The sequence below is a fragment of the Tyto alba genome, unplaced genomic scaffold (assembly GCF_018691265.1).
Source record: "Tyto alba isolate M040663 unplaced genomic scaffold, T.alba_DEE_v4.0 Super-Scaffold_38, whole genome shotgun sequence".
Taxonomy (NCBI): Eukaryota; Metazoa; Chordata; class Aves; order Strigiformes; family Tytonidae; genus Tyto; species Tyto alba.
In genome coordinates, this window is record NW_024881313.1 from 21463017 (window position 1) to 21481872 (window position 18856).

At 35.2% G+C, this 18856-nt stretch overlaps 1 protein-coding gene across 5 annotated transcripts in view; it reads left to right on the plus strand.

Moving 5' to 3' along the window:
- Window positions 1-18856, plus strand: part of MLLT10 (MLLT10 histone lysine methyltransferase DOT1L cofactor) — a 141420-nt gene that overhangs the window by 111460 nt on the left and 11104 nt on the right. For all 5 annotated transcript variants that reach the window (XM_032991623.2, XM_032991624.2, XM_032991619.2 and 2 more), the window contains 6 exons: window positions 9233-9350; window positions 10728-10800; window positions 15303-15457; window positions 17327-17515; window positions 17922-18010; window positions 18136-18497. In XM_032991623.2, coding sequence (XP_032847514.2) covers window positions 9233-9350; window positions 10728-10800; window positions 15303-15457; window positions 17327-17515; window positions 17922-18010; window positions 18136-18497 — 986 coding nt within the window. The remainder of the gene's footprint in view (window positions 1-9232; window positions 9351-10727; window positions 10801-15302; window positions 15458-17326; window positions 17516-17921; window positions 18011-18135; window positions 18498-18856) is intronic.

The following is an 18856-nucleotide window of genomic DNA, read 5'->3' on the forward strand; positions in this document are numbered from 1 at the left end:
GTAATCAGAGATGATTTTAAAAACTTAGGAAGACCCTTACACTCTTTTTACATTTTCTTCCAGGCCACTTCCTGAAGTCTGCTTCTTAATATAGAAATAGTTGAGATGTTGAATGCCAGAATAGATTTTACGAAGTCCAGAGTGCAGATAGTATGGATTTCTACTGCTTATCTGTAAAGCTGGTAATGGATGGGTGCCTTATGGTGAAACCTCTCACACCTTAGAAATCAGTCATTTATATAAAGCATAGACAGTGCTTATGACAATATGCTGATGGTATTGCTAAATTTCTCTAAAATATGCTTCCTCTGGTGATCATGACATCAGGTGATACCAGTCTTGTCCTTTCGCTGATACTAATTCATTTGATGTAATCTAGGGTTAAGAGATCTTTCCTGCAGATAACCCCTATATTTTGTAAGTTCTGTTATTTCATTTTTTTTTAAGTTTAATTCATACATTGCTGTACTGTGTGTGGTGGTTGTGTTTTTTTCTGGGTTGTGCTGTTGTTTTGTTGTTTGTTTGTTTGTTGTTGTGGTGGTGTATTTTGTTTTGTTTTCCAGCATAAAAGTAGCAGGTTTTACAAATTTGTGGTCGGTTTGGTTGTATTTTCTGCATTTCTTTTTCTAAAGATGATTTGTATTACTTGAGATATGAGTGGTAATTAAAAAGAGAATAATAAAACATCTGGAGATCATGGTATTGACTGGTTTAAGCAGCATGCTTTCAGAAAAAGGAAATAGTTTTCTTACTGCAGTACTAGAATTCTCTAATCAGTAGAAACGGTGGATACATGAAAACCAATTAAAATATTTTATGTGACTGTCAAAACACCTTGTGATGATAAGATCTCTCAAAAGAGCTTCCTACCCACTGGGTCAAAGATAGAATGTCAACATGGATCACAGACTGGATGCTGAAATTTCTCTGTTCTCCTTAAAGATACAAAGGGAGAAGCCAGCACATCCAGAACAAAAAGATATCATTCTTAATCGAGTATGTTTCTCATCCTTGGGACTCATTGCCACAGGAAATTGTCAGTGCTGGCAGATTTAGAAGGTGTGCTAAATGCGTTCCTCAGTATGTTGTAGACAGAGAGAGGTTTGGTATTGTGGTGTAAGATGTCAATGCAAAATAGCAACTTTCCTTCCAAACCCACCAAACTGTATTTGTGTCACAGCTACTTAAGAGTCTTGCAAAATTAAAAATGTAAAAGAACCACGCTAGTAAAGGGTTTTCCATCTAAGTTTTCCTGTTTGTCACTTAAAAGCTGTTTTAATTCCTTTTTAGTTCTAGGCAAAATGGGTAAAAATCTAATTTTCTTCTCATTCAATCTAACTGAGGATTTTTGGAGTGGGGGTGGAGGAGAGTAGCAAGGAGGAAGAATTTACAGCCAGAGGGAAAATTCCTTCTAACATGTGACTCAACTAGAAGAACAAAGGAATCATAGTTGCAAGTAATCTAGTATTTAGCCCAATTAAAATCTTTAGTTTGTTAATTTTCCTCTTGCTTCAGTAAGATTGTCTTCATGTAGACTTATGCAATATACAGGTAGTCTGAAAGGCAGTTGCATGATTTTGTATAGTGCTGCATGCCGAGACAACTGCATCGGTGTTTCCGTCTAGCAATAAATGTTTTCTGCCTTCAAGCTGAAGCTTATTTAGCTTGGCTTATCTGGTGCTGCTGTAGCAACCATCAGTCTCCAGGCAACTGAGGCACATTGACCTCTTCATTGAACTGAGTGTAGCACTACTTCAATTTAGCTGCCTGAGACAATAGTAATGGTGTTGAATGTGAAAAATGGGAATTTTTCTAGTCTGTATGCAGTGGAAAGAATAAATAAAGAATATTTAGATGAAACTGATTGTTTAGGTTTGATTTCAAAAAGATTTCAAGTTTACATGGTGTATGCTTTGTTACAAGCTGCAAAGTTCATTGCTGACGTAGTGCCCTTACAGGCCTTGTATAAAATGTTGAGAATCTTGGAAGCATTTTTATACAACAGTAATTCTACTGCTTTAGGTGTTTGTTTCATCACTTAAATAGCAAAGACTACTGAGGTTTATTTAGAAAGTTAAAATGTTAATGTTTGAATAAGTGGCTGAGTCTTTATTATTACTATTTTTGAAATTATAGGTAATCTTGAAAGTAGTTACTTTTCTTTCGGATCCATTATTTGCTGTATTATGAGTGTCTGGCTTTCTTTGGAACACTCACATGAAGAAAATACATTACTGTATGGGTTTGCTGGGTTTGTTTCCTAATCAAGTCATTCTTTCTGCTAGTCAATATGAGAGTGAAATTGTGATTCTTGATATATAGATTAATGTTCTTAAGGAAAATAGATTCTTGGGTAAGATACTGCTTCCATTGTCTATGTAGAGCACATACAGGTTAAGTGCTATGAAGACAGAGGTAGATGGAAAGGATGGAGGAACAAACTTAAGGTGGAAGGGATTTGTGTTAAAATGGTAGCTCTGTTTTCAGTTGGGTTTGTGGGGAAGGTGGAGGAATCCCAGGGTCTTATCTCTGTAAAGCCTCCTTTTTAAAAAACAAAACCAACCAAGCAAAGAAGACTTCTTAATGAGGTAGCATTTTAGTAAGTTTTTGTACAAGTCTTTGAGTCTTGTTTATAAATAGATTTTAATTGGCTAGTATTCTAATATCCAGTTTAGTTAACATGGAAGAGATGAGTGAGCTGGTAGTACAGTTGAGGTTATAGCTTTTTCACATTACTGGAGGATAGGCCGTCTACTTATGTGTTTTTTTAATGACTTGATGTGCCCTTGTTGTACACTGGGCAGAGGTATAAATTAGTTTCTGTAGGTGTGCCATTAATTTTTCATTTTGCCTTTCAAATCCCACTGTGTTTCTCAGTTGTATTCATTCATGCCCTTGGAAAATATTTGAGTGCTGCTGTTTGAAGGTTAGATGGTTTCATTTAATTAAAGGATTTATTTGTACATTTAGTCAAAACGATTGGTTCTCAAAGACAGTATGTGATTATTTGCTCGTTCATAAGCAAGAGTCTTCATTACAGCTAGAAGTTCAAAGTATTTATTTTTGCTAGTAACATAAAAAGTACTAATGATGTGAATAATGTAACTATAGGATGATTTTACATGTCATGTATAGTTTTCCTGACAGATTTTAATTATAATAATTTGTACATTTGTAATTAAGGTTCTTTTTGTTGGAAAAGTTTCTGTTTTCTTCTAAGATATCAGTAACCCTTCCTCTGATTTAATTTTAACTTTTCCAGCCTCCTAATTAAGCTTTTCAGTTAATTCTTCTATTTCAGCCAGTTAGTTAAAACATCTATTGTAAAATTGCGTCTTGATTATCTGTTTTATAAAGCCCCAAAACTTCAAGGATTTCAAAGTGCATGGTAATGCTGGCAGAATGGGATAGGTTATCTTTCCAATCACAGTACTGCTTTCATAGAATGAATGAGTAGAAGACTACAGTGGATGTTTGTGGTTGATTCATATTGGTGATGTATGTAAAATAGTAGGTGAGGTGAGGTTAGCTGTAAAAAGTACACTTTCTGATTTCAGTCATCAATAGTGCTGCAGGCTGTTTAGTCAAGAAGTCAATATAGTTTTCTTGAAAATCAATTATGTTCAGCTTACAACTATGAAAGACAAAATAAAAATTAAAAAGGTGTAAATGAAAGTATCGGTTTAGTTAAAATACATACATAGTGTTTATCATGCTGTATTACTTTGTGTTGTGCAAGTTGTTTTGAAAAGTCATACGATGGTTTTCAGAATAAACGTGGAAACAGGATTTTATTAAGGATTTTCTGTGTTGTCCTTAATTCCATCTGTATTTCTTGACATATACAAAAATAAGCAGGAATTTGGATTTTTTTTTTTTTTAATTGGAAAGAAGGTCTAGATGAGATTTCTAAGCAAGTTCCATATTTTTGGTGAAAACAGTCAATAGTTGTGTTGCAGCAAGTGATGCATGAAATGCTGTTGATGTGACAGAACTTCATCTTGGGCTTCCTAGAAATTTGGCTGTATTACTGCAGTCTGACCACCCTTCTGTGGGTGTGTATCGCCATCCCAGATGAGCAGCTAACAGAATTCAGAGAAGGCCAGTGATGATGTGTAACAGTGGTTCCCCCGCATCTCCTAGATGAAGTTGAAGATGGCACCAGAATTACTGAAAGAATAAAAGGAAGTAATAGGACATTCTTCCCATTGCAATGAATACCCAAGGAAGGCCCCCCGTAGCATAGCTGGCCTTAAAATTCTAGGGATAAAAATCACTTTTCACTTGTCCAAGTTAAGGTAGAAAACATAAGGCCAGGTTGCTTTTGCTGCTATCACTTGATATGGAGCTCTTTTCACTTCTCAAGAAAAGCAATTAATTTATATATATGTATATTATAATTTTTTTAGTATAATTATGTACATAGCGTTGCAATGCAGGTTTTAATGTTTATGTTATTTTCAACAGTACATTGTTCAGATAAATGTTGCTTGCCATTGACCAAAATATATCAGCTTAAAATTACTTCTAGCTGAAGTAAGCTGATGTTAATACTTGATCTAGTGCTTGAATTTCCTTCCGTATTTCATGAAGCTAGACAGTTGCATTGAATGAAGTAGTAACTTCTCAGAAGTGTAGCAGAACATCTCACAGAAAATTTAGCTTTAAACTTAATATACATCAATTTTTTTTATACTGTTTTCAGTAGTAGCTGGCCATAAGAAGTAGTTGTTGGTATCTAGTGCTCTTGAATTCTTTACTTCGTGTTAATAGGAACAAAGAGTAGTTTTGCACTCTCTATCACAGCATCGTGCTGTGATGAAGAACCTGGTACAATTGGTAAATGGTATGACCCCAGCCACATTCATCTGGTACTTATACTTCAAGGGATATAGACAATGCAGGAGCAACAACACAATTTTATTTTAAACAAGAAGTAAAAATAACTCTTGAAATATTGTTGACAGATATTGGCTAAAGTAGGAAATTAAGTGATCTGTCACTATTTGTACAGCATCATCATAATACAATGCAGAGGTACAATATATCAATGATTATGTTTAAAGCAGAGGGGAAAAGGGATGTTGATTGGATATAAACTGATTAAGAAGCTGTCTTGGAATTGGTTGTTCTGGCCATCCTTGTTGTCCTATCATGAAAGGAGGAGAGTTCAGTAATGGTTTAACTACAATTAAATCCCTCCTCTTTCTTTATGGAAACTCAACTGTAGGCATTTCAGCATTAGCCTAAACAATGGTTTTGAATATGTTAAGCCCCTAACAATTAGGGAGCAGTTTGGGGCATTGAATAATGTAGAATGATGCAATTGAACCTGACAGCTTCAACAGTCAGCCTACTCATGGGACCCAAAAGTTGTTCACACTTGGTTTCATCTCTCATCACACGCTGAGTATTAAAACCTTACTGGTGTGGAGCTGAGACAGAAATGAGGCCTGTTATCAGAAAATATTTCATAGCATAAAACTTGAAAGGAACAGGGGAATAGGCATGCCCAAAGGTTCTCAAATTTTTGAGACCTAATCTAATTGCATACAGCTAAGTATTGTCTCATTTTTCTCCCCTTTGTGTTTTTTTTTTTTTTCTTTTTTTCTGAAGAATATGTAACTTCTGAAACAAAGAAACTGTTTTCCCTGGAAATTTAAGTAAATGTCCAGTTACGAATGCAAATAGTTGTCAGTTTGGGAAACTTTTATAGTCATGCTGTTACAGTAAAATACCATTTTGGAGTGATGCAAACAAATATAAAACTATTTTAAATATTCCAGAGGATATTTATATATATGAGTTAAATTTAGTTAACTTGCAAGTCTCGTTCTTTAATTAGAAGAACATACTTGCACTTTCTCTCTTGCTGTAGAGGAAGTGTTTTTAAGCATCAATCAAATATCAATCATTTATTCTTATTGCACTCAGGCATTCTGTGAATTACAGTGTATCTTCCCTTCTGTGTTACTCTGCTGCTTATTGCTTTACTGATTTATTGAACATGCCATAAATGAAAGCAGTGTATTACATACCTCTGGATGGGCTTAAATACTTCTGCTAAAATATTTCCAAGAAAATTTGCTGCCTTTTCAAAATAAATATTTAGCAGTCTATTTTATTAGTTCATACATTTTGATCATGTATTGTGTTGACTGTTTAAACAGAATCAGTTGAAATAAAGAATACTACAGCTTTAAAAGTTCTGCATTTTAGAACATGCTTCAGTCCTGTGACCTTAATATGTATTGACAGGATGATTGCGCATTTTTAATAAATGCTTGCTACAGCTTGTTTCGACTGTGAGTGAAACATGAAGCTCCTATTTCACCTTTAAATAATGTAGCACTCTTCCATGTCCTCTACTTTCCTGTCAGATGAAGTCGTCACATACATAATAAAGCTTCACAAATCGTTATTCTTGTCGTTTTACATTGCCATTTTTAAAAAGCATTGTAAAAGTTTTTTATTTACCTCCAGTTTGCTTGAACAATTTTATTAACGTGACTTTTTCATTTGAGAGTTGCATAGGATACACGATGGCTCTAGAACTTCTGTAGTTCCCACTTGTTGTAGGACACCTCTATTATTATTTTAAAGTATAAACAGGGGTTACGTTTAGGGTGAACCACCACTTGTGAAAAATCTCAATTTCTTAGATATTGTTTAAATCATGCTAAGTCTTTTGATCTGTTATATCAATGCACTTAGCAAACACTGTTTAATTCCTTTGATGTCTTTTGTTTTGTGATGTGATGGTTACTCAACAGACTTCAGAACTCCTTTCAAGATACTTACATACTTTTAGAAAGTTCTTAAAGCTATCTGGGCATGTTTCAGTCAAATAAACATGTATTCTCCTTGCTAATGATAGTTACTCTGCAATCATAAATTAATACCTAGTTGCCATTGCACAGTTTTAAGCAGTCTTGTAGTGAATTACACAGAATGAGAGTAAGTATAGCAGCTTCTGTGTAAAATGTGAGCAGTACACTTACTAGAATTAAGAGAAATATTTTCTAGAAATATTCTAAAACTAAACAGAAATAAGACCTGTTTTTTTGTAGTAAAAAAAAAAAAAGGCACAAACTATATTAGTAGAATTCATAACCTCAACCAATTTTTAAAAATAAAGTGTATATAGATTTTTATATTGCTAGTCTTGCGTCTTAGATACAGAAGTAAATAATGGGTGAATCTTGTAATATTCCATTCTGTAGAGGTTCTTCAGTGAAAGGATTTGACACAAAACTACCTTGTTTTTGAAGTTTGTTTTTTTTTTTTTTGTTTTTTTTTTTTTTTTTTTGAGAGGAAAACAGCTGAAGGTTGCTAGTGAACAATAATAGTCGGGTTGGAATCAAACTGTAGGTGTTTATTAATGAAAATAGCAGGAGCTGTGCAGTATTGCTGACTTCATCAGTAAGTGTTACTACTAGTATGTACTGTATTTCTGGAAGCTGTTATACCTGGGTAGGTGGAAGTGCCTGCATTATTTTTAAGACTTACTTACAACCAACTAATTCAGAATAATTCTACTAAAGACATGTGATTTAAAAAAAAACAAAACAAAACAAAAAAACCAGCCAGATTTGAAGTGAAACGGTGGTTCCGTGTCTAGCAATTTTGCATGTACCTTTAAACTGAAAAGTGAAAAAACCTGATCATTTTAAGTAGTTACTTGTGGCTTTTTCTAACTTTGTGACAGTAGAAGAATGTAAGAATCAAGCACAATTTCTCACCAGTATATAGTAAATAAAGCATCATTGAAAACAGTTGTGTGAATTCATAAAAGTCCATTCATCAAGTTTAATATGTTGGCTGAAAGCCAAAACTTAATGGTAGTGTGTGATTCTTTCCAGAGACATAGTTTATACTCTGTAATATTTTGCTGTAATAACCAGTATGTTTCCCCTGTCTCTTGTGTGCAGTTATACATGTCAAAATGTCCCACAAATTGAGTTCCTTACTGTGCACCTTCTTTCTTCGTTTTTCAAAAAAAGTTTCCTTTGTAAATGCTGTTTACATTTTCTTAAAAGATTCATTTTAAAACTAGTGATCACACAGGTTGTGTATCTTTGACTTCCACCCCCTTCCCCCCCCCCCCCCCCCCCCCCCCCCCCATCTTTTCTTTGTTCTAAAATATTTTTTTTATCAGGTAAGAAAATGCCTTTTTAATAAGCAGACATGACATTTTTCTTTGATTGCCTGTCTCTGAAACTCAGCATTTGACACAAATCTTTTCTTCGAAAGGGAAAAAGCATAAGCAGCCAAGGAAGAAGGTATTTTTATTGCATTGGATTATGCAAGATTTTGGCCAGCCTCCTTAGCTTCATCTGTTTAAGGGTTCATTTTCGCTTGTTTGGCACAAGTCCCAGCAGAGACCTTCAGAATTGTGGTTAGCAACATGAATGAACACAAACTTTGGGAGCTCTTCAATAAGTAGAGCTGGCCAACTGCCAAAAATACAGTTCCTTATATGGGGTCAGGGCAAAGCTGTGATTCGGCGAGCCCCCTATTGTATAGAAAACATACTTGTAATGGCTGTTTGCGTTCTTTAATATAAAAACAAAACAAAACAAAAAAACACCAGGCTTCCAAGTCTATCAAAATAGGAAGTAACAAAATAGTGTGCAGGTTTTACTAATTACGGAGTCGAGCAAAGGAAATATGGCTCTGTGTAGTTAAACTATAGAGCTGAAAGTTGGACCTTTTGACCTCCACAGCCGGCCTGTGATGTAAGGAACCCAAGCATTTGTGAGACATCTGTTGTCTACCTGCCCTTATTTTGTAAATGGTTTAATAAGATTAAATAATTAGTAGGATAACCACATGGTCGCCATGCTACTAAGTCCTAGCATTGAGTGCATACTTCAGGATTGTAAGGAAATCTACCCATCCTGCTACACTGTGGTTGTTTTAAAATGCAACTTAGGTATTTTTAATATTTGTTACAGTAATTTTTTTATTAGAAGGGTTTTTTTATTAACAGATCTTGTCAACAAGTAAAACACACTTTAAAACCTGATATGTTTTCAAGGTACTCCAATTCTATTTCTGTACTCACAAATGATAAATAAATTTTCTTTTTGTTTTAAATACATTGAGTTTTTAAAAAACATTCAGCTTAAAAAAGTTAATAATTGTGCATCAGGAAGGCTTCTTTAAAATCTACTTAGCATTTCTCCCCCTTTTTAAAAAAAGAATTCAAGTTTTAATTGGTTTCTTGCAGGCAAACACTCTACCTGGATCTTCTCTCAGTCTGCCTCCATCCCACATGTATGGCAATAGGCTGAATCCAAATTCAGCAATGGCAGCACTTATAGCTCAGTCTGAAAACAGCCAAGCAGGTAAGCTTCCCGCTGCTGGTGACAAATGTGCAACTTTACAGACCCGAGTATTTTAAAAAAGATTGTAAAATTTTATTTTTGAACTCTGCTCAACATTTAGTTATTAAATGTCTGTATAAAGTTGGTATGTGTTGGAAGTAAATTCTCCGTTGTCCTGCAGAACAGTGTGGGTTTTCTTCCTTTCACCTCCCCCTACCCTCGCCTTTTTTTTTTTTTTTTTTTTTTTTTTTTTTTTTTTTAGTGTCTGAAATGTAAATGTTTAAGCAGAGCCATCAGCAGGCAGGAATGCAACAATGTCTCCTGTGACTTCTGTGATTGATGTGTTCAGTTCGGAGCTCTTTGCAACGAGAGTAACACAGCTCTGGGTTTTGCCTGAATAGTTGAAACCTTTATTTGCATAATTCATGAAATTGCATTACATACAACTTCGTGTGAAAGAGATCCCGTTAGAGAACTTCTGCAGCATTTAATAATCTTGTGAATATTTACCAATTGGCATTTTGTACCGTTGGCTCTCCTCTACCGTTTTAATGAGCCTCTGGCTTTGCTTTGTTTCATTCCCTCCGTAAGGATTTGTTGACATGTCGTAGTAGTCATGCCTGTTTGGGGGAAGGGAATGAGTTTAGCAGTTTACCAAGAATGGATCAGTCATGTCTTTGCCCTCCAAGAGGTCAGAGGTCGCTTGACTCAGAATAGGGGGAGGGCAACCTTGAAGGGGGCAGATAGGGTTATTTTATTGAGAGGCCATAGGGAAAATAACCCTTTTGAGTCCTTCCAAGCAAAACGTTTTCGTATATTTAATGAGGCCTTTTTTGTTTGTTTTACTACCTTTTTAGCAAGAGACTTTCCTATGCTTCTGCTTATAAATAGGAATTAGTAAATTACACGCTTTCATAAAGTTTTCAGTAAATTTGCAGAATAATGTGTGCTTGTTAGATGGCTGTGGTAAGTTTAATACGTTATATATTTTATGAGTTGTTTTGGGATGCAAAGTGTTAAAAAAATACAGAGCATCAGGATTTGCTGTGATAAGCATACAGATTAGCTGTCCACAGCTGTGATTCATTACTTTCACCGTACAAATTAAAAGTGGCTGAGGGGAGGGTACTGCAAATGCAAACCACGCTTCTGTGCTGTAAAACTGAAAGGAATGAAAGAAGTGAACATAATCCATGGCCTGGTACAGCCTCAGAAATGTGTAAGGACAACACCTTACATGCTACAGTTCAGCAATCTTAAACTAGTTATGTATTCACTCTTCAGCAGTAACTACAGATAGAAGTTGAGATGTAAGGTATTTTTAAAATATCTACATCAGCTTTAAAACTCTTATCTACAAAGAGTCGATTCATCAGCTGTGAAATATTTACACTGCAGATCAAGATCTCGGAGATAATAGCCGAAGCCTTGTTGGCAGAGGAGGTTCACCCAGAGGAAGTCTCTCACCACGGTAAGCATTATTTACATTGGAGAGTGCAGGCAGAGGAAATGTTTTAAGATTTTGAAACTTCACTGTCTTTTTATTAGTAATACCTAAGTGTTTTAAAAGCCTATATATATATATATGTATATATACACACATGTATGCATAAATTTATTTTCCTATAGCTATATCCATCTAACAAAACCCCTAATATGTCCAGGTAGCTAAAAATGTGCTGAAAGCTAAAAATTTACATCAACTGAAAATAGCTTTACAGATGAAGGACTTTATTTAAGAAATGAAGACTTGCTTTAGAGGGATTTATCTATTATTTACTCCACATTTATTACTTATCACCTCAGATTTGTTACCATAATCATATTTTTAGTCATATTTGCAAATATTCCAGAGTCCCATAGACTTAAAGACTACAAGGATCACAGGAATAAGACGATCTGAGAAGCTAAATATCAGTAAAAATTTCAAATAAGTATTTTCTTCCCTTTCCCTCACCACCTCAGAATATGCAGCAATTCTATGTGGGTGGAAAAAAAGTACTTTCTGCTGCAACTCACCTCTACTTCAGAAGTTTGACATTTTGTTTTAAAATACTTGCTGTTAAAATGTCAGTGTTGTGTTTTAAATACTTAAGTAATATTTTCTGTATATTTTAAGTGAATCTTTGTTTTTAAAGGGCTTTATTTTCTATACTGGATTCCAGATGAATTAGGTTTTATGGTGTTTTTACTGTATTTTTTTACTTGCAGACTAACCATGGAGATTTTATCTTAAAAGGGATTTTAGGATAGCTAAAAAATGGTAATCACACAGATACGGCATTGTAACAAGAATTTGTTTGTTACAGCATGTTTATTACCGTAATTTATAATAAATGTTGCCAAATTAGATAATTTAATGTACATGCCTGGTGTTGTTGATCTTGTATTATATTCCTTAATAAATCAGAAGACTTCTCATCGAGTGGGATGAGACTATCCATTTTAATACTTGGGTGTTATTACCTAATCATGAATTGGCTTTTCAGATTTCCAATACATGTTGCTTCTAAAACAATAGAGAATTTACAAATTATTTTAGAATGTCTTCTCAGTGTAAATACATATATTGATATTAGCATATAAATCCTTACATAAATAAGGAACGTGTCTGTATATATACAGACAAGTAAGTTAAGATAATTTTGCAAAAGGAGATGCTCGACAATTAGGAAATTCCAGAGCTTTTGATTATGTATTACATAGTTCTGTTATGCATACGTGTTGTCGTAATTACAAGCTTTAATGCCTTCTTAGTTAATATGCAAAGGCCTGGTGTCTTTGTACGATTTGCAGTAGGCTGTATTTGTGCTCACACTGTCTTTAGGTAGAATATTTGGGAATGTAAACTTCTTAAACATGATGCTTCTGTGGTGTATGTTCAGTGTATATACAGTCCAGTGCTTACAACATGGCCAAACTTCAGCTGGTTTTGAGGGGGGTGACAAAGGAGAACTGTATGATACAGGGGCCACTTCAGTCCACAATTGCAGAGCTTCCTTCAGCGTATGGCAGCTATACCGCTTTGCCGAGAGTTTTGCTTGGCAGTAGAGTTGTTCAAAAACAAGCCAAAAAGGGCGGGGAGGGAAGGGGAGAAATCAGTGTTATAGTTCCAGAATTTAAAGATGGAAAAACTTAGTCTGAAATACCTAACATGGAAAAAATTTAGAAAACTTACCCATTCAATTAAGTTCAGTAGTCAGCAAATTTCACCCCTGGTATGTGCGATAAGAAACATCACACATATGTTGGTGTTTCTAAAATGTGTAGGTAACTCCCCATCTTCCCCAGTTAAATAAGCAACTGATTACTTAAAATATGGTTTATAGTGAATAAAAAGCTAACTTCAAAAATCTGCTATCTGAAAACCTTGCAACTCTGAATGTTACCTGCTTTATATATTAACATTATTTTTCTACAAGTCTTGACTGTTCCCTTTGAAGCTTATGAGATACATAAATAATGCACGTCTCCAGAAGAACCATGTAATTTTCAAATAGTTGCTTAAAATAAAAACACTTGCAGAAACAATTGTTTGCTGTTGATGACGCAGCTGATTGCAGCTCTTTGGAGAAGACATATGTGACTCATGAGCTGTATGATCATTTCAAATTCATATTGTTATATCTTTGTTCCCCTATATAACAACAGTGTTTGATGCTTAAGCTGTCATATTTAAAATTGTAATATATATGAGAAATATAAATATACCTGGTATATGCGAGCTGTTTCTGTCTTGCAAAGGAATTGCTGCTGCTTTTCCCAAGGTAGCGCTTAAAGGTTTTTTTACCCCATACTTAACCTTAGATTTAAAAATATGTTATGTAATACCAGCATTGAAATATGTATGTATGCCTGTATCTAAATGCAGTATTGCTTACAATTAGTACTATAACAGTATGAATAACTGTATTCTAAATTTAAACAAAAAGCAATAGTGAAAGTAAGCAAGGTATGAAGCAAGGGATTCCTATCTCAGTGACGGCATCAGACCTGCACATACAGCGCATTTATAATTCTGTTGACAACTATGATCAAATACCATTTGGAGTAAGGATTCAATCCTAGTATGCAGGAACTGTATCATGTCTAATGGATGAGGTAGGGATTCAGCTGGAAGAGGGTGGATTGACAAATGTCTCAATACACAGAAATCTAGATTTTCTTTCTTTTTTTCTCCTTCTGTACAGGCTTCCAGTGAAGGATTGCAGAGGTTATACAGTCATGTGTTGCTTTGTTTCTACCTTTGTGAAATTGATAGGAAACAGTCCTAAGCCCAACAAGAATTTTGTTGGTGATTTATAAGTCAAATGGCGCAATCTGTTAGAGTAGCATTATGTGTGCTTCAAAAGCATGCATACAGAGAAAATAGTTGGGGGGGGGAGTTGTGTGTGTCTGATGGTTTTCTGTATGTTTTCGGGCTTCTTTTTTTTTGTTTGTTTGTTTGTTTTGTTTGTTTGTTTGTTTTCCCCTTAAAGTGCCTTGTTTGTGTGGAGTGTAGTATTTATTCAGAATGTTTCCACATAAACCTTCCTTCTTATCACTTCAGTACATCTTGTAAACAACTAGTTTTAAGGTTGTTTTTTTGCCCTGTCTGTGCTGAACTGTTAAATGCTCTTGAGTTGTCATCTAGTCAAAATACACTACCTTAGTTACCCATTCATCAGGGCTTTTTGTTTTAACAAGTGCTTTTCTTCTTTCATCCTGTATGCAAAAGAGGAATTATTTATACATACTTACAGAGCTCTTAAGTCACCTACTTAAAACCTTTCCTCATAAAAATAGCTTTGCTCTGGTGCCTACAAAATGCTTGACAGTCATTAGGTAGCTAATGTGCTGTGACCACTGCTTATTACGCTAATCATAATTAACACACCGATTTCCTGAGCTCTATATGTTGTCCTGTAGTGGGACTATGGTGGTCTTGTTGGTAAGTTTGCACTACGTGTAGAACAGTGTGGCTGTGATCCTGTGATGGCACCACTAGTTATTACTTACAGGAATAACTAATATATAAGAATCTGAATCTGAGCTCACTGGTGTTGATTTTAAAAAATCCACCACCACCAAAAGAAACAAAAACACCAACCAACTTTTAGTGGGCTTTGGTATTGGTCCTGTATGAAGAATGAGACCATGCATACACGAAGCCAGAATCCTGAGTCAGAAATACACTGACTGAGCATCTGGTTTTGCTCATAGGTTAAATTTTGCAATCCAATGCAAAAGAAGCCTTCTCAGAGGAGCTGAGGGGTACCCAGCTTTCTCGGTGACTGTGTGCCAAATATTTAATTTTTTCCTGAATGAGAAAAGACATGTGGCAAAGGGATTATTCTTTGAACCATGTGTGATCATGAGTAAAAAAGGAAGCATATTAAGTGTGCACAGGACAGGCAGAGGATAACGTTAACTTTCATTGTGTCCCCTGTGAAATAATATTTTCATGTATTCCCTTAAAAATCTCTTCTTACATGATTCTTTTTAGAACAAGTTAGGCAGTGGAATTATATACGGCCTTTCTGTGTGGAAGTACCATTATTGTGCTGATTTTAATAACTTGTTTTTACTTTCCCACTTTTCTCTGGGAAAGGTTCGAAGATTTTATTTTTTTTTCTTTTTAGAGGTGCTCTATTTATCCATATACAATGGTTTCCTGCTGTAGAAGTATGTGTTGTATAATTTGATACAGTGCTGTTTGTCAGTTAGGTATTATGTTAGTCTGTGTGCAAGAAGAGGCTATGTGCTTTCTCAGTATAAATTTTCACACTGTGAAATATTATGTCTTTCTTTTAATAAAGCCTTGGATATGAGAACCAGGAGTTCTTAGTGACTTTGATGAATTAACTTAGTCTTGGAAGTGTACGATATGTAGGTACTAAGGGCTGGTGTAAGGTAAGAAACTTCAACAGCCTTTTACTAATACATTTCCTTCCATCCTTTTCTTTAAACTGTAAATTGCAATATTTTCAACAGATCCCCTGTAAGCAGCTTGCAGATTCGCTATGATCAATCAGGGAACAGTTGTGGGGAAAATTTGCCCCCAGTAGCAGCCAGCATAGAACAACTCTTGGAGAGGCAATGGAGTGAAGGACAACAGTTTTTATTAGAGCAAGGCACCCCTAGTGACAGTAAGTACTCACATTCTGCTTATTGCTGCTTTTGTTACCTGTGTTATTCAGAACTGCCATTCAGTGCTTGTCCAAGAATTTAAAAAAACTTATTTTCTGCTGTGAATAGAAATATAACTGTAGTGTATAATTGTAACATAGTTCTTAATGCAGCACATGGCTTCAGTAGAGTTCTCTGTAATTATCTACGTTTTTACGGATGGGAAGATTGTGTCATGCAAGAGGAAGTGCCTTGCAGATCCAGCTGGTCTGCTGCAGAGTTTGGGAATGAATCCTGGACTCTTAGACCGACTACTGTAAATAGTGCATCACAGTTCCCCAGTTTGATATAATGTGATATATATTGTGTGATATAAATTGGCAGAATAATTTTTTATTGTTATATTTTTCATTTAAAAAATCTAAACTGCTTATTTCTGTTGCTGTTTAAAAAAAATATTTACAAATGTTAGGCAGGTGTCCTACTGGGCTTTCATATCTTTATTATGTTCTGCATTTTTCATGAAATTCTCAAAGCAAGCAAATCATTATTTTCTCAAGTTATGTTTAATAGAGTGGAATAGTCCAAGAATGAATACATAAAAAAGTGTAATTGGTGAGTAGGATCTCCATATTCAATAGGATATCAATAGCAAAGACAATGATTGAATAAAATAAAATAAAATAAAAAATTAAATACCAGGTTAGGGTTCGTATTATACTTTATTGAACATATTATTCTTCTCGTTGGTAGTGCAAAGTGGTATCTAGTTGGTATTTTTATGAATGGTATCCTGACAAAAATGCTAATTGTGAGGAAATTCATGCAGGGATAATCCTTTAAACATGATAGCTGGAGGACAGGTTTAGCTAAGTCTTATTGCATCTCATTTGGGCTCACTGAGGGTTCCTTTGTATGTTCTTGAAGAGGAGGGATAAAAGCTAAATCCTTGGGAAATGACCAGATGTGCCTATACCAGTAGACTTATGTCTGTAGTAGGCCCAGAGGTCATGTTAAACAAATACAATTTAGAATTTTTTTTAAATGGCTATCCCCGTGGCTTTACAGTCACACTCCAGTACTAGTTGGGAAATCCAAGTTCTGAAACCAAATCGGAGTTTGAGAAAACCGTGCTTGATATCAATCGGGGTAGTACAGAAGATGATGCCCTTTTTCTGCAAAAAAAGGGGTGGTAACTGCGGTGCTCACACAGTGCTCCCTGCTGGGTGATTTGTAGAACGCCGCTCAAAGCAAACGAGAGCTCCTGCTCCCAGCAAGGTGTCGTGATGACTTCACGTCGGATGACAGGTTTTTTCATAGTGTCTGTAAGATTATGATTCGCTGTTCAGGGCATTAAACCAAAAAAGCTCCCTTTTCACAGACTTGCTTGTTTTTACATAAATGCTGATTTGCTGTATTGTTAGTTGAATGCGTATTTGTCAAACCTTTCTCTGTTTTGATAGTGTTGAAAATTTGCAGTACTGCAGCTGAAATAGATTTTTCCCAACTACGCAATTAACCTGTGCTACTAAAATGATACTATTTTGATATTCTGGTTTGGGGATAAATTATCATGTACTGCTGTTTGCTTAAAATGTATACCAGTCCTAATGATGCAACTTTAGCTGTATTTAAGCCAAGGTGTAGATATATTGCAAAATTACTATTACATGCTATGCACTTTTTTCTGTGCTTTAAATTACACAAAATGGATCCTAAACCTTCCCACTTAAAGTCAAATTTCTGTAATATATCTCTCAGTAATCATTTTATTTATATTTTCACATATGACTTAATGCTAGTCTTAATTTTTAATACAGAAATTTAGAATAAAATGTTATTCATCCCTTGAATGTGGTTCTGAATGACAACATGCATTTTGACCTTAGTTTTAGGGATGCTTAAGTCATTACACCAACTTCAGGTTGAAAATAGGCGGTTAGAAGAACAGATAAAGAACCTGACTGCTAAGAAGGAGCGGCTCCAGCTACTCAATGCACAGCTTTCGGTGCCCTTTCCAACAATAACTTCAAATCCTAGCCCTTCTCATCAAGTACATGCCTTTCCAGTACAAGCAGGTAAGTGGAGGAAAGTATTAAAGTGTCAAAGTAGTTTGAACATGTATTTATATGAAATATCTTTCATCCATGTATGCCATTAATGGGAGGTGCGTATACATGTAGGATAAATATAGACTAAGTATTTGTTCATGTGTTTAAATGTTTAAAAGTCAATTGGAAGACTGATATGAACCATTACTACTTGTTTAAGTGCAGTTTCTTTTTTACTTCAGTCTGGAGCGCATCTGTTTGAATCTATTGATTCACCAATTATTTAGTTAATATTTTACTATTCAGCAATGATTTTAAGGTTGATTTTACATTTTCTATGTTTACCTTTGGCATTATTTTGAAATATATTCTGAACCTTTTTACAAGTTACAGAAATTTAACCACTGTGTGTTTTTTGAAATAATTACTTTAGCAACTAGCACTGATTCCTTGAACAGCAGTAAAAGCCCTCATCTGGGAAACAGTTTTTTACCGGACAATTCTCTTCCTGTATTAAATCAGGTAAGTTTTATTTGTTTCTTCTAAACTTAAACTTGTTACAAGTTAACTCATCATAGTCCTTGCATTGTGCTGTTAGGTGAAATTTTATGCAGCTGAGAGGGTTTTGTTGTTTGTTTTTACACCAGGAGATAACCTCCAGCGGACAAAGCACCAGCAGTTCATCAGCTCTTTCCACTCCACCACCTGCTGGGCAGAGTCCAGCTCAGCAAGGCTCAGGAGTCACAGGAGTTCAACAGGTCAATGGTGTGACAGTGGGGGCACTAGCTAGTGGTATGCAGACTGTAACCTCCACCATTCCTGCAGTGCCTGGTGTGGGTGGAATAATTGGAGCACTGCCAGCCAGCCAGCTGGCAATCAATGGAATTGTAGGGGCTTTAAATGGGGTAATTCAGACCCCAGCAACAATATCACAGAACCCTTCTCCTCTCACCCATGCAACCGTGCCACCCAATGCAACGCATCCTCTGCCAACCACGTTAAATAACAGGTAAGAATTTGCTGCTTTATGTTTTTCCTGATAGTGCCTGCTGTTCTTCAGTTTAGCTATATTTTTTAACAGTCTCATTCAAAAGGTACTTGCCAAACTAGGTTCTGCTTCTGCTCAGTGAATGAAAGTAAGAAAGCATTTAATGGAAGCACAAATAGTCAAGTTAAAGAAAATACGTTTTCTGTTTAGCTTTTGGGAATCCTAGTGTCCATTTATTCCTGTTTTTTAATCAAGTCACATTCCCAAACAAACATAATTATGTAAATGTGCTTCAACTATTTTTTTTTTTATTTAGTTCAGAAAACAATATTCTTTGTCCTTCCAATTGTTCTTCCAGAATTGAAGAAGCATTGGAAAAG